Source organism: Molothrus aeneus, chromosome 6 (assembly GCF_037042795.1).
Source record: "Molothrus aeneus isolate 106 chromosome 6, BPBGC_Maene_1.0, whole genome shotgun sequence".
Classification (NCBI taxonomy): Eukaryota; Metazoa; Chordata; class Aves; order Passeriformes; family Icteridae; genus Molothrus; species Molothrus aeneus.
Genome location: NC_089651.1, coordinates 25752684 through 25769267, shown reverse-complemented (window position 1 = coordinate 25769267; position 16584 = coordinate 25752684). Strand labels below are relative to the sequence as shown.

Below are 16584 nucleotides of genomic sequence, written 5' to 3'. Positions count from 1 at the left end.
AGAAGAGGGGAAGAGCTGATTGCTCTGATTATCCCTGTTTCAGTTACCTGGAGGAACAGAGGAAATGTCACATCAGCCTGAAGACTTCCAAATGGCAACTGGTCATGCACAGGCTAGGAATTATTTGTTTTCAATGAGCTTCTAAAGAGCAAAGAATTTCAAAAATAAAATTCATAAACCCAGTGTGGATGAGCAGACCTTACTGGCCACTGGTGATCACCTTTCTTGACTTTTTTCAGTATTTAATGTGATGCTAATAAAAGCAAGCAGAAGTAATGGCCTCTTTAGCTCTAACAAGACCCATCTATTCCCAAGAGGGAAAGACTTCCCTGCTACAAATTTATAACAGCTTCATCTCTCACAAACAACTTAATCGCCCTAGCTCTCTTCTTTTCAAGGAAAAGCTGTCATTTGACATCACATTTCCACTCCTGAATCAGATGTGGATTATTTTCAACAGCCTGGGATACAGCCCTGCATAGGAAGTGGGAACTGCTGTTAGAACACAACACATTGTTTCGACTGCTGAGAGCTCCAGCCAGTGCTGGCAGCCTTGAGGCACCTCCTTGCATTAAGGAGCTCTACTTTCCCTCCCCAGAGAGCAAATCTGAGGCCCTTGCCCAGTCTCTGGCACCCAGTCTCTCACCTTTAATTTGAACAGTGGCAGTCCGAGATGAAGACAATCCCTTTACGTTGTGAGCTTCGCAGGAGAAAACTGTGCTTTGATTAATACCTGGAGAACAGCCAAGAAAAGGAAAGGAAACACAAATAGCTATATAATCCAGCTTCAACCTTCAGCAGAATTTCAGTTATTTGTGACATCCAGCTCAAGTTGTACAGGCAGTTGGAGGGGTGAGCTGGGTGCCAATCAAAGGCATGCAGATTTCAATGTAACTAATGTGCTAAACACATTTTTAATGGAGGGAGTGTGGCAATGCAAAAAAGCTTTCATGGAAGTGTCAGAAAGCACTGAAAAGGAAGGAACAATCTGTCAGGACAGCAGCTCATAGTGCTCAGGTAATAGATGTCTGCTTCTCACATTCTGGTGAGCATCTTTGGAGCAAGGATTGTGCTGAACTGTGAGCTCACACAAAGCCCATGCTTTGGGTCTCAGCCTACACTTGAGCAACATTCATCTTCCAACTGGGCTATAAGCCCAGGAAAACCTTCAATCAGATGCTGCCTTTTTCTAGTCAATGCCCACCTGTCCCTCACCTTGCATCAGACTTCTGAAGACACACAAAGGAAGTGGGAGTTAAATGCTACTGCATCAGCACTGAAACACTTTCCAGAGGTGATACAAGTCAGAATGTCTTCTGTGAGCACCCGTCCATCCATCCCATGGCATCATGGCACAATGTCTGGCTGTCCCAGGACACACATAGATATTGCAAATATATCAGAATTGAGATAGATTTGCAAGGCTGCCTGGAGAACTGTGTCCAGCAGCTATTGTCACGTGGCTTGGCCCTCAGTTGCCTTAAAAGACTCTGAGAAAAGTTAAAGATTGGCTCATTGTGGGCATACAATTTAGGAAGGAAAATCATTTCGGAGCTGCACAGAGCAGCTTGCACAGTGTCTCTGACCTTTGACTCATCTCCCAAGCCTGAGACTAACAGCATTGCAAAGAAGGTGAAATGGGAGAGAGCAGGGAGTGCTATTCTCATCCCTGTGAACCACAGGAAGAGGCTGCCAACAGGCTGAAGGCCAGACAGCACAGCAGAGCAGCACCTGAGGTGGTAGGCCTGTCCCAAGACAGAACCTAACACAGCCCTGCCCTGAGGAAAATACAAAATACACCACAAACCAGGAATTGCATGTTCCCTAACACCACGCCAGCACTGCTTTCCAAATACAACATTGCTGAACCTTCTAAATGCTTGCTTTCTAGCCAAGTATTTTGTTATTATTTTCTTCAGAGTGCAATGCTTGTTTTCTTACCAACTGCCTCTTTTGACATGCTTTGGTAATCCAGCCATGCAGATTGTGTCCTCTAATGTTTCAAGTTGCAAAGACATGATATGCCCAAGGGACACCCCAAAGTGCAATGAAAGAGGGTGTGCCCAAGGGACATCCCAAAGAACACTGGAAGCAAATAAAGGTGCTGAAGACACTTAATAAATAAAATAGCAATTCATTTGGAGAATCACTAGGAGTAGATGTCTTTTTCAGGCTTCCAAGCCACTGCCCCCCAACAACAGATATTTTGTGAGGCAATGTGGGATGAGTTAGTGGAGGAGGGGTGACTTATTTTTTTATTGTCTTTCTCCTCTTGACTATCCATCTTTTCAGTTTCCATTTCAACAGGCAAATTATATCATAAGGGAGCAGTTTTCATTTCCAACTTAGAACAGCATTGGTGGCTACCTAAGAGAGGGAGCAGATCATTAAAACCATTTCAAATCACAAATCATGTTTCGATTTGTGAATAAAAAAGGTTCTAAGGAAAGCCTGAATAGGACTGGACAGCTCAAAGGATGGTCAAAAACATACAAAAACTCACCCTGGGTGTAACTGTAGTGACACTGATAAAGAGGCCCCAGAGACAACTCCTAGTTGTAAAACCTTTTCTTTCTAAATAACTAGTTAAACTTTGGGTCAGGGGAGTTGAGAATAATAAAACAGCAGCAAAGAGAAAACATAACACAAGGCTGTTGGACAACTAACTACAGTGGAGTTACTTTTAAGAGGTAACTGCAAGAATAGCTGCAGTCAGTTCTAGGTAGAGAAACATCACCTTTTTCTGAAAGTGGTCTGAAAAGAGGCCCTAACACCTACTGGCTCCTGAGTTTTTCTGCTGACTCTGCTGGGGAAAGTTCTGCTCTGGGGCAAACCTTGGTCTTGAAGGGTATCAACCAGCCCATTTCAGCACTGATACAATCACTCTTGAAGTATCAATTACATGAGGCACTCAGATTTTAATGATAAAAGCATCCAGCAAGCCTGCAAGAACAGAGATCGGGATGGGTAAGAGAGGGGAAAGCAGGGCTATGCACAGAAGGAGGGGATGGCATCTGCTACATGTGAATGCTTGGAGAGTTCCAAGAGAAATGGGACCAACAGAGTCACTTCATATAACCATGAACACCCTCCATGAGGTGGAACAAGAGGCACCTAATGCATCATCTGTTCAACAGCATCTTCAGCAAGAGTGCCAGGCCCACCCAAACTCTGTAAGAGCCTGTGTGCCTCAAGACAGCAGCAAACACACTGGGCAACCACCTCTCCTTGAGATAATCTTTGTGTGTGATCATGTGTGATCATGACCACTCAGCCTTTAATACAGAGTTAAACATCATTCCCACACTGTGTGGCTACCAAACGTACAGGGCATGATCAGAAGAGAGCTGTTCTCCTCTTCTGATGCTCCAAGTGATCCCCTGCAGTGGCAGCAACCTTACCTGACACGTTTAAGATGGAGGGGGAGACGTCTGGAAGCCCCACTCTCGAGTCTCCCATCCACCAGACAATTGTCACTGGTTCAGGGGGACCAACAGCAGCACAGGCCATATGAAATGGAGCATTAGGGGACACAGACACATCCTCAGGTTCCACAGTAAAGTAGGGCACACCTGGAAAAGCAACAGACAAGTGACAATAACTGGAGCAACTGCCTCTTGTTTACTTCCATTAACACCAGTGCCCAACACTGGACATCCATCTGTCCTGCTGCTAGGCTGAATCCGACGCCCTCCAAGGCCTTCACAAAAACCAAGGGTCAGATATGCTTCATCACCTCAGGGCATGAACACCTAAGTACAACTACTCCTGGAAGTTAGAGAGAAAGAGTACTTTCTTCCCACAATGCCTTTGAAAAACCACTTTCAATTCAAGACTCTCCTATGAAACAGCTTTTAGTGGTAGTATTTTCTCGATTTTTCAGCTGGAGAGAATGGACTTTAAAGAGGCAACAGTCAATAACTTCAGTGGTGGCAGACACCACTTTAAAAGACAGCTAATCCAGCGGCAGATACCTCTTGCCATGCATTAAAAACTGAAGCTTGAGAAAGTGTTGAACTGCCGGCTTTAACAAAGCCATGAATGAGGGAAGAATCCTCGTGGTGAGAGACTGGAGCATTTACAATGCTCTCTCTCTGGAGCTTAATTGAATGGAGATGCCTTCCAGCACACTGTGACAACACGACAACCAGGCTGCCTCAGAGCCAGGGGTAATTTGTTTCAGAGCTGAAGGCTATCCACGGACACAGCTCTCTCAGTAATTATCTGCTCCCCACCATGGAAAGACTCCTGGTTGGTACAACAGGTATCAGGCTAGGCCCACGGGGAGCAGAATGCAGCTGCAATGCTACCTACCTTAGGTCATCTCTAAATGGCAATAGCTGAGTGTAATTCCACACATCAAGAGATGTGGCTCTTCTTATGGGCAATCCCAAAGCTCTTGTGGTTTCATTGCTCCAAACCAGTGGCACAAATTTCAGCAGCCATCAGCAGCAGTGCTGACCATGCAGGACAGCCAATCACTTCTGGTGATTGTTGGAAGAGCTGAAGGCCCAGAGAAATGTTCAGTTCCCTTCTATACAGAAATCTTTGTGTGTCAAACACTGCTGCTCCCAACACCACTTACCCCAACCAAAATCAGACATTCTCAGCTGGAAAAAGTGTGTTCTAGAAGCTGCTAATCTGTTGCCTCACAGAAACAGAGGAACTGACAACATTGTGCATTCACATCCTGAAATTATACTGTCTGACCCTGGCCAAAGATGACAGGCCCAAGCGCCTCCACCAGCAGGCAATTAATACAGGTGCCTAATAGGGATTTAGAAGCCTAACACTTGACGTTTCCTGCAAGCTACAGACAAAAGTGCTTTCCTCAGTCTTTCACTGACTGTCCAGTCACAGTTTCATGTAGGTAGCAGCTCCTTTGTGCCTTCCTTGCCTCCTTCCCTTAGAGTAGTAAGTAAATGAACAGATTAAAACAGGTCTAAACCCAAGTCTCTTGAGGAATGAGAGTGCCTATCTCTGCAAAGGCTAATATTCAGGACACGTATATCCATTGTCATGGCATACTGCTTGCTTTTGCTGACATATTTTACTTCATTTTTTTATTGCACTCATATATAAACAATAAAAATGAGTAAGCTTTTGAGATACCAGCAGTGACACCTCTGCCTGCTTTGCCCTCCTTCTCCAAGGAAGATTAGAGGGGAAAATAATCACCGTTTCTCTACCTGTGAGCAGGATCCCTGCCTCCTGTCCATTTGTCAGGACACCCAAGGTAAACTTTCAGGAAGATCCTGCCCAGCTCGGCAGGTTTTCTCACTTTGGGAGCAGCTAAACAGAGCAGACAAGACCACAATTAGAAACTTTCATAGTTGAGGGAGTGCAGCTGACTCATCCAGCTGAGGAACTCGCACTGCTCCCCCGTCCGTATGTTACCTGGGCAGCTCGCTGCCTGTGACACATTTAGCCTCCCAGTTCTTGGTACAAGAGGTGAATGTCAGCACATCCTTTTCACAGACGCCCCACGGAGGTACTGAGCAGCCAGCAGTCAGGAAATCAACAGAAAAACAAGGAAATCATCCCGCCTATTCCCCTCTTCCAACGCAGAATCCAACCTTTAAGGCTGATTTTTATGTACAGCTCAGTTTTGAGACAGTGTTGATTGATTCAGGGGAATATGCCCATACAGGTGTGGCTTGGTCTCTGACTGTAGCCACAATGGGCTAGCAGCCCCAGGAACAGCCACATAGTCAGAGGTGTAATTTGAGACAGAAAGCTCTGTAAGAAACGCAGTCCATTTTTTAACACTCCGCACTGTGCCTCTGAGATCACCTCTCCAGCCATCAAACACCATCATGTTCTCAGTAAGGCCAGAAACTAGTTTCTAAACCAGGAAACAGGTTCAAAACAGTTTTGGTTTTGTAAATTCAAAGAAGTGTTTCATAAGATCAAACATTTTTATTACAAAGACAGTTCAAATACCATTGCTAGAAAATCTGACAGATACAGACTGCCTAAGCAGATATTATTACACAGCATAGAAATGCAGTCAAGCTCACTTTAAGTTAGATTACCAATAGTCCACATTTGTTTGTGTGCCACACTGAAGCATGTCAGCACCTAGTGAAGGCTGCAAATCACCAGAGTAAAGATCCTCTTTCAGTCAGAGGACAGTTGTTATCGATAGAGCAGCCACTGCTACACAAAGCTGGCATGTCCAGGGAAGAAATACACAGAGATAACAGCGAAGGTGGGTCTGAAAACCCAGGTGCTTTCTTATGCTAAGAGCTGACACATTTTTTAAACTCCACCCCTTATCACTACTTGTTAATTTTTAATTATATCCACCAACTCCCTTTACACATGACTACATGCCCAGTTCAAGTTTAACTACCTTGTCCTGTACTTGTTCTTCTCATAAAGGCAACTGGTTGAATTTTTTTCACTTCTGCTGTAAGCTTTGGCCTTCATTCTCAACATACTCCGCCTTACCTAACTGTAGCTGGTTTTTTGTGACTTAGATACTTTTTGCCTGTGCAGTCCAGAAAGGCAGCATGCTTATTTCAGACAGCTTGGCACGGTGAGCTACCCAATCACTCCTAATGCACCCACCATGCAAATGCAGCCACCTCTGGAGCAGACCATGGTAATTGGATAGAAATAGAAACTCCACACAAGAGAGTGTTTTAAGCGGTAAAATTTAGGTGGACAAAAGCCTGGGATTTATGGAAGGCAGAATGTGTTACTCCTCTAGTGAGAGCTGCTATGAATGTTCCCATGCTCTGAGTGAGTGAAACCTTTGCTGTAAAACACCCAGACCACATCACCTCCCACAACACCCTCCATACTCCCCCCTTTCTGGGACTGTTAATTCAGCTCTGCCCCATAATTTTACCAAATTCATCAAAAAAACCACTTCTTGCTGAAAATGCATTGTTCCTGTCAACTTCCTCACAAAAATTAAGCCATCCTATGACTACTAGCTTCTAACAGAGGATCTAACAGAATCATGGCTCAAGGGAAATGAAACTAGAGAAAGTAAGAAGCCACCAATCCACACTGCCTTGGGTGATATTTAGCAGCCATGTAGAAGCCATTCCTATCAGACAACTCCAGACAGAAAAGTGCCACACAGAGCAGCCACAGCTATGAAGTGCTGATGTACAGCACTTCTCACAAAACTCACAACTGTGTTAAAACTCTACCTTGCCCACAAAGACCTGCTCGGCTGACACACAGAAGCAGACTGTGACCCTGCTTAGAGAAGTGAGTTGGACCAGATGAGCCCCATGGATCCCTCTCAACTTGAACTATTCACCATTCTATGAATTATTTAGAGATGACCACAACAATGGATTTAAAAGCTAGAAAGAAATGTGCTTGCACAAAAAGATCTTGTTTCCTAACATGCCAAAATAAAACCAGAAGGCAATGAACAGACAGCTCTGCCCTTTGAAGCAGTTCTCCTAGTTCTTACTCCGGCTCTGTAGCGATTTCCCTGCAGTCAGCGCAATGGTTCAGAGCCAAGAAGCCTGTCACTGGAGCAATCTGCTCTCACCACTTCGACCTGGAGCATATTGGTGGGTCAGCCATGAAAGGAAACCAGCACTACTACTCCTCCTTACCTTCCACTATGAGCCACACTTGTTGTGATTCTTCCTTCTTCCCCCCGTTCTCAACCTGGCACCAGTACTTCCCAGAATCTGTCCGCTCGACGGATTTCAAGCTGAAAAAAGTCAAAAGCCATATCGATATTTTATGTGGATAAAGCATGTTTTTGCCCCAAAGGACCCTCCAGTGTTTTGCAAACCAGATGCATGGAAAACACCCACTGAGACACAGCCAGCTCTGGGGAGGAGATCAACAGCCAGCCAGCACAAAGCACATGGCAAAACAGCAGGGATGGGAGGGTCCTCTCTAAAGTGGGTGGAGAAGGTCCTTGCAGAGCAGACAGTCTTCCTCCAAAACATTCTCGCAGAAAACCAGTCATCTGCATCCTCTGAGGATAGGAAGAGGTCATCTCCATCCTGAATCCTGACTCTAGCTAACTTTCAAGCGCGACAGCTTGGCCTACAACATCTGAGCTAGCAGGAAACTGCACTGCAAACCTCTGGTGAGCTGGACTGCTTTGCCTCAGGCAACAGGACTGGCACAGCCTGTACAGGAACAGATGGGGCAGAAAAGGGTCCCCCTGCCTCAACTGTGCTCAGCACTATCCCGATTCCAGAGTGGCTCACGCTGCAAAACTCCTTGGGCCTCCCAGTTTGTGATTTCAAGGGGTTATGCTGGTGAATGGTGAGCAAGGACAGAATTTGGTACCAAAGCAATGAGGTCTCAGCTGCCAAAGGCAACAGTGTGGCTTGGAGAGCCTGTCAGTGCACCAGTGCTGCCTGCTCCCCGCAGGCCGTGCAGCCACGCACCCACTGCCATGCAGGGATCCCCCGCAGAGCTGATGCCCACCTTTCTAAGGCTAGCAGTCCTCCAGGAGAAGGGGAAGGATGTCTCAGGAAGGAAGACAGAAAGGGGGGAGAGTTTGCTGAAATGCACACAATGGACCCACTACAGCCTGATTTTCAGACCTGGACCTTCAAATGGCATCAGCTGTCCTGCCCATGTTCTGAAATACAGTGATCACAGCAGAGAGTCACGTGTGGGTGATAGAAGTGGTCTCTTTAGGAGAAGAAAGGAAGAAGGAGAGAGAGATTCAGATACATCCAGATTTAGCACCCTAACTTATCTCTGGTGCTGCAGAGAGAGTTCTCAGCAGAGTAAAACAAGAGGCAAGAAAGGAGATCAGAATGAGATTGTGAAGGACAGAGTTAACTAGTGGAACTGGGGGGAAGTAAACAGTATAGTTTCAAGACAAACTGTTTCCACAACATAATGTTATGCAATAGTTTTACTGTGCACAGATGTTTTTCCTACCAAAATGTTTTTTACAGACAAGCTTTAACACAAAGACTTTTAGTTGCTGGAATTGGAGACCCTGTGCAGTGTCAATCCAAGAAATGTAACAGGAGATGAAGCCAGAGCTCAGGGAAGAGTGATTCTCAGTCAGTCAACAGTTTTGAGCTCTCATGGTGTGGTGCTGGTATATTTGTCTGTACAAGCTCTTTTAATGCATAAAAAAAGACAGAGCAAAACCTTGGGTCTTGTTTATCTCAGTACTTCCAGAACTAGCTGACATCCCTCTTCTGCTGAAATAAAAGTATAGAGATCTGCTTTGCACAAGAGTTTCATGCCTCTGAATGGGTCAGGACTGATATCACATAGTGTAAATGTATTAGGAATAGATTAGGATTCATTGCAAAATGAATCAGGGATGGTTCAGAGGACAAACACTCCTCCCCAAAGGAAGGGGATGTAGTCCTGGGAGTATCATTTCAATCAACAATCCTCACCCTTTAGGCAAACTGACAGCTCAAGAGAGAGAGTAAGAGAACAGGATGAGTATGAGAGAGAAAACCTATTTATACTGCTGCATGGCAGAACAAGATGAACAAACAAAGCAAGACCATCCTTTCACCTTGAAGTCAGGTCTCAAGCATCACAAGCATTAGCAAAGCACCTGTCCGCACAGTAGTCAGAAAACCAATATGGTTCTAGTGGATAAAATCTCAGCACTCAGTGGCTTCAGTTCTGCTCTCAGTTATGCCCTTGCCACACAGTGAACTGCAGAGCTAAGGACTTTGCCCCACTGAGGGCACTGCAGTTGCAGAGATATAGCTGACAGCAGAAAACTGTGCAATAGTTTCCATGATATTCTTCCTTCTCTGCATCTGTTGTACCTGAGGAAGCCGATCCAGTGTTCTTCATCTACTGGAATGTACACCTGGTCTACGCTTTGCACCACTGCTCCGTCCTTGATCCACAACATCTCGGGATCTTCCATTCCCTCGAGGCTGCAATTTAGTTTCACGGGTTGACCCTGGGACACCTTTAATTTGATTGGAGGTCCTGTAAATTTCATACCTAAAAAAAAAATACTACTCCGCCCCACCCCCAGAAGAAGGGGGGTTGGAGTACAGCAAATTACTCTAGGTTGGTGGTCTGGAATTACACACCCTACCAGCACACGCTGCAGAGGAGTGTGTTAGTCTCAGCACTGCTCTACTATGTCTGCTAAGCAAATGCAAGCACTGAAAGCACAATTGCTGGAGAAAAGTGGTGGTTCAGCATGTACATGGGGATTTTTTCAACTTGTGTAACAGCAGGGTGATGTTCTGCAGAGCAGTGCCCAAGCAGAGACGCGCAGAAACGCCAGGAGCTTCGCCATGTCAGTGATCCAGCAGTGCTAACTGCATCCCTTCAACACGCTGCCACACCTCCCTCTTTTCCCCGGGCCTGGATTTAAGCTATGCTGTTCTTGTGCTGCTAAGAAAACATCGTACTTGCTCCCTTGTATGCATTTGCAAAGAGTGTGGATATGAGAAAGAATCAATTATGTTTTGTTATTCAGCATACACTGTTCTCCTGCCTTACAGAGAGCTTCTCTACAATTTGCAAAACCCTCGAAAACAAAGCCTATTCCACACCATTCCATACCTCACTGAGGAGCAGAACTGTTTAGAGAACAGATATTTCTGTCGCGTGATGTGGGTGTGTGCTGAATGAGCCGCCTGGAGGACCCTTCAGTCCAGCCAAAGGACCCCACTGTACCCAGAGCTACACCATTGGCACCCCAAAGCTGCAGGGCCAGAGCTGGTGAAGCTGCTCAGGTTTACGGACACAGAAGTGATCAGAATTTGCCCGAGAGCACTGTTACGTGTGTGGGTGGACGGGGAGTGTTTCCCTCAAGCAGAAGTGAATGTATGGAATTTGTTAGCATGAGAAGACACGGAAGCCAACTATCTAAGCACATTTAAGAAAGACAGGCATATAAAAGAGGAACCAGAAGATCAAAGGAGACCGTGGGAAAGCAGGAAGGTAGAAAATAAATGTAAAGTTAGTTTTGTTAGGGAGAGTGGCTATTTCCTATGCAGTGGCACAGGACTGACAGACCAGAACAGGTCTAGCCTAGTCCAGTATTATGCCCTGGCAGTGGACTCCATGTCCTTCAGAAAAAAATTACTCCATCACTCTTGCCTGGCCACGTATCACAGTACATTACAACTTCACGGAGTTCACTGGTTGGTCAGCTTCTCTTGCTACCCACAGAGCCAGTCAGAAAGTGCTGCTTAGTGAGCAGCCCTGTTGCTCTCAAACTCTCTTACAGCCTTTCCAGCAATCCAACACAGATTTCAGATCTGCCACTTCCCTTCTTGCTAAAACGCCACCCTCCCACAGCCACGAGGGCACCACCTCACAGGGCAGAGGAGAAGCAGAGGAGCTCACAGCGTGGTTGTAACAGCTGGGAGAAGGGGAGCCAGCACTCTGGGACCAGCCAGCGCTCTGCCACCAGCAGCCTGTACCCAGATGAGTACCAGTAGTCTAGGAGAAAACCCAGAACACAGGCAGAAGGTCTTTATTCCTTTCCTTAATGAGATTCCCCAGCTGGTTTCCCGACACTCAGTCTTTTGCCTTTCTATCTGCTGTTATTCATTTAACAAATTCACGGAGAGCACTGGAAAATGGGCAAGCTGATCATTTGAGTTTAATTGCTACAGCTTATTTGCTGGACTAAGGATTTGATCAGCTTGGGTGAGGATGATCTAACCTTGCATTACTTAAATGTGACACAAACTACATGTCCCAGTGCATGCCAGAAAGCACCCTCCCTTTCACCACTCAAAGCACTGGAATAATACGTGAAATCTTCATAGCAGCTCTCTCAGTGTTACAGAAAACTGATATAGCCAGGCTGCTACACATGCAGAAACTGACAGACATTTTCATTACAGGTGCCTTCATGGAAAATCAAACTACTCAACATCCTTCAGACTGCCCTGCTGAAAGAGTTAGTCATAAATTAAACCAGGAAATATTGTTAGAGATTCTATATGGTTTTCAGTTAGCAGAGGAATCAATGATGTAGGAAATTAACATACAGTACAAGTGTTCAGTCAGAGTTGTACATATTGTCCAAGTATAATCCCTCCATCAATTTCAACCAAAATGAAGAATTACAGGTCAGGTATTTTTAATAACTTCACAGGTCAGTAACGCAGTTTTGGCCGCAGCATCTCTTCCTGCAGGTATCAGGAAGAATCACATAAGAATTTTAATTTCCACCTATTCCTCGTTTTACTCTCCCACTCACAATTTCTCATCTGACAACATTCTTGATTCAACTGTGAAAGAAGTAATTTCATCCAAATAGGTTCCACCAAGCCTACCTGTGAGAGCTGCAGATTGTGAAATGTATAGGTAGGAAATAGAACTGTGTTAAATGACTTATCAAGCAATTGTCTGAATTGACAGCAAGTGAACACACTAGTTGTCAAAATACATGACACATCTGTTTGTTTGCTTTTTAAACTTGTTATCTCTGAATATTTTAATTCCTAGGAACAGAATATGTTTTTTGTGATGTAGGGAGTGGAGAGAAAGGAAGACGTCTGCTCATGCATGCAGGGTAAAGGCTTTTTGCTCCTCAGATTCCTTAGGACACTGATCTAGCGATCCAGCCTGTGCCACAGCCTCCACAGCTCCGTGTCATTGCACGCACATCGCTCCACACACAGCGAGGAGCCCAAACTCCCGCTCAAGTCGGGAGGAGGCTGGCCGGGGCGCCGAGACGCTCCAGCACGCTGCTTTCCCTGCCGACCGGGGTGTGAAACTTCGGAAAATGAGTTCATGACGGAAAAAAACAACAAAAGCCACTGAGGAATGCGCTAGCGCCCGGCTTTCCTCGGCGACGGCCCGCGCTAGGCACACACCAGAGCAATGCCTCCGCGAGCCCCGGCGAGGATTACTCGCTGCTCTACTCGCAGGCAGGGGAGGCTCGCACAGCCCGTGCTCCCTGCCGGCTCCCGAGCGCCACGTCGCTGGCCCAACAAACGCGGCGGAGACGCCCGTGCCCGGCCGGGAGGGGCAAAATGCGCCGGCCCCGACCCCACCTGTGGCTGCCCGAGGCCCCGCGGCCGCTGCACCGGGCGGACCAGGCGCCCCGGCGCCGCGCCCGGCCGCTCCTGCCCGGCGACCCTCAGCGGGCTGTCGACATTCGTAGAGGTGGCGGAGCGGGAGCTGCCCGCAGGGAGACTCGGCCCGGCGGCAGGAGCCGTGCCCTGCAGCCCCTCCCGCCGCACCCGGGGTCTCGGGGCGCAGTGCCCCGCCGCCACCGGGCTGTCAGCCCCGCTCACCTGCCACGGCAGCGACGTCCCGGAGTGCCGCAGCCCAGAGTCCCAGCACGAGGAGCCGCGGGATCGCCATGCTCCGCTTCAGCTCCATCTCTCCCGCACCACCATCCTTTCCCCGGCTCCCGGCGCCGCGGGGGGCTCCCACCGCCCGTGCAGGCGGCGGCGACAGCGGCTGGGGCAGCCCCGCGTCGCCGCCCGATACCGGGCTCGCCCGGCCGGCTACGGGCACGCTCAAACTTCTGGCTCCGGCCGGGGCGAGCCTCGGGAGAACCTGCTGCGGGGCGGGTCGGTGGAGTCGGCTCAGGTCCGCTCCGCTCCGGTCGCCGCCGCCGGGCGATCTCCCCCTGCCGGCTTGGCCGCCGCGGCGCCACTCTGTGGGTCGCTCCGTCCGTCCGTCCGTCCCTGCCCAGCAGCCGCCGCCTCCTTCAGGAAATGGCGCTCTCGGGCGGTCACCGCGCGCTGTGCTCCCCCTCTGACATCACATCATGAATATGCATGAGCCGGGCGCCCACCGCCCCCGAAGCGGCGAATCACCGCGCCCGCCGCCCCCGCTCCGCCGCCCCGGGACGGGACCGGGGCTCCGAGCCCCCGGGAGGGAGGGACGGGACGGGACGGGGCGGGGCGGCAGCGGTCGGGGAGGTGTGTGGAGGCGGCGCCCCCCGAGGGCTGCTCCGCCGAGCGGCCTGGTTTCCAGAGCGCCGGGAGCGATGACCCACATCCGCGGGAACTGCCGGGGCACCGGTCATCCCCCTACATCCATGTGGCCCCTCTGGAGCCCCAGCGCACCATCCAGCTGTCCAGGGGAGGAGGACTTGGGGTCTCAGCCCCGGACCACCGGGACTCAGCCCCCCCAAGCCGAGGCTCTGCCAGGATGAGCAGAGCCCCGCCTCATGCACAAACACCCTCAGCCCCATCTCCCTCGGCCGGCCCTCTCCAGCTCCTCACTTCGGCCACACTCTCCTCACCGTTCGGACCCTTGCTCCGCGGATGTCGGTCACCCCATCCCGGCAGCTGAGCTGTGGAGGAGCACCGGCAAGGTGAGAAGATCCGCCCGTGCCCTTCAGGCAGGATCGACTCGGCCTTGACCATTTTTCTGCTAGCGGAAAAGTAGGGAGAGAGCTTAGGAGGGAGGTCTCTGCTGCCACAGGGTTAGTAGAACGGCGTGGAAAAAGTCACTTACAAACAGTTTTTTTAAGAATCTAGCGCTGCTTTTTCGTAGGAGTTACGGTGAGAATCTGGGTTAAAAGGCGCCATAAGGAGCGATATCGTTACAACACGATGCAGCTCTCAGATCTGCCACAGCCATCAGCGTGCAGCACTTGCCCAGCAGCACCCGAAACACTGTGGAAACCTGGCTAAACGGAGGAACGCAGGGAATCTGCATTATCCCCAGGAGGGGAAGGAGAAACTGAGGCACAACTAGCTCATATAATTCCATTCCAAACTCTAATCTTCACTCCCCCTCTCAAGTAATTTGCATTTCTGATAGGAATTCCTAGGGGACTGGAGCAATGCCAAGAAGATTTCATTACTGGAATAGAAATGTCACTCCCTCCCCAGTGCCTCCTGCTGCAATGAGGTAGCTGGGAGGAGACACTGACAAAGCCATCCATTCGAGTGCTTGTGGGAAGTCTAGTTGCACCTGGGGACAGGAAATCGCCGGGATCACTGCAGCTCTTGGGCTGAGAGGTTCTGTGCTGGTGCTCGCTAAAAGCTTCATGCACCCTTGCTGTCGCTGCTGCCTCTTCCCCAGGTATCCATCCAGCTACATGGTCTCTTTCTGCACTTAGGGCAATAGCACCCTCCAGAAGGTAGCAACTTTTGCAGATCTTAGTTGTTTCATGAGAAAAAAAAATAATGGCCATTAGAATAATGACATGTTCCTATGGTGTTTTCCTTCTAAGGATTTCTTCCAGCCCTACAATTACAGAGGCTTACACTACACTGGTCCCATGGGCTCAGGAAGTGTTCCAGTTGTAGCATGGTGGCACAGGCCAGATTCAGGGCTGGTGTAAGAGAGCAAAGCTTTGCTAGAAGCAGTAGACCAAGGGGGATTTTCCCCATCAAGAGATCTGACTTAGCTGTTCTGAGAAGGACTTTGTGTTGACAGTGATAGGCAGGAAGAGCCATATGAAAATTGGACTGAAATTCTGCACACACTCCCAGTTGAAGTGCAAACTGCAGTGGGAAAACTTGCAGAGGAGTGCAGTATCACCATGCAGAAAGCAAAGGAACTGGTGAATCTTAAATGTTTTTAGGAACTGGAGACAAATAAACTCTCTTGGCCTCTTGTGGCACTGAATTAGCACCATGGCTTTATTCTTCAGGCTGTAACATCAGTGACAGTGCTCACTGTTCACACACACAGAACACAGCTGTTGGCTCTCTGGATTACATTCTTTCCTTACTTCTGCTGCAATAGTGTTTTGCCACATCTCACCAGACGCGCTGGGAAGTGTAGGTATATTCCAGAAAATGCCTGAATACCTATTATTATTATACAATAATCCAGAGGTGAATGCCCAGTGCTGGGAGACTTCTGAAGATGAAGAAAGAGAAAAAAGGGCAAAAGGGAGGGAGGGAGGGGAAAGTGAGAAGGCAGAAGGAAGAGAAGTATTTGCTGGACTTCCTCACCTTCTTCTACTGTTAAGCCTTTTCTAACTCCTGAGACCCAACAGGACATCTGGAATAGGCTATCCCAGTGAGAAGGCAAATTCCCATTTCCACATAAGAAGCCATAGCCCTAAAAGTTCAACAAAAGCTGCTGGCAATATACCACTGCTGCACTGTCAAAGTAGTCAGTCTGCAACTGGGTAGAAAATCCTTGTGTTTTATACAAGGTGTTTTTTATAGAGCTGCCTGGTTTGCACTGGGACTCAAGAACTTGTTTGCTCCATCCTCTGAGGTGGGATTTGAAAAGCAGCATTAACCCCTCCATTGCTAGGGGGCAGATTCCTCATCCTGCATTGGGAGGCCGTGGCAATGGCAAGAACAAGGATGAAGTGGCATTCAAGGGTTGTAGGAGTACAGGAGTAGCTCTGCTCTACAATGTAGTAGACCCAGGATGGATATTCAGGTGCTTCCTGAATGGGAGATCTGTTGAAGCCAGCATATTTAGTCCCAGGCTAGAACAAGAGCTGCTCCCAGCTTTTTGGTCACCACCAGAGGCTACAGCAAGTGATGGGAGGACGCTCCCTGAGTGTGAGGGCTTTTGCAGCTTAGGGATGGCGTCTCAAATTAATGTCCCAAGGTTGGCCCAGAATGCAGTGACTGAGGAAGCACAAACCCTCAGGACTTTCCAAAATTTGACAAGGACAAAGCTTGAGAGCCACTGGAAAATGCAATGGCTTTTCAGGTCACTGAAAAGGACTAAACTGAGAATAAA

The 16584-nt window shown here is 48.4% G+C and overlaps 1 protein-coding gene across 1 annotated transcript in view; it reads right to left on the bottom strand.

Annotated features, from left to right (window-relative positions):
• The window catches only part of TYRO3 (TYRO3 protein tyrosine kinase), a 41389-nt gene extending 27780 nt beyond the window's left edge, over positions 1-13609 (bottom strand). Inside the window, exons 1-5 of the mRNA XM_066552100.1 lie at positions 13203-13609; positions 9750-9933; positions 7587-7687; positions 3402-3572; positions 647-733 (exon numbers count right to left, since the gene is read on the bottom strand). Coding sequence (XP_066408197.1) covers positions 647-733; positions 3402-3572; positions 7587-7687; positions 9750-9933; positions 13203-13290 — 631 coding nt within the window. The 5' untranslated portion in view covers positions 13291-13609. The remainder of the gene's footprint in view (positions 1-646; positions 734-3401; positions 3573-7586; positions 7688-9749; positions 9934-13202) is intronic.
• Between the last annotated feature and the right edge of the window lie 2975 nt (positions 13610-16584).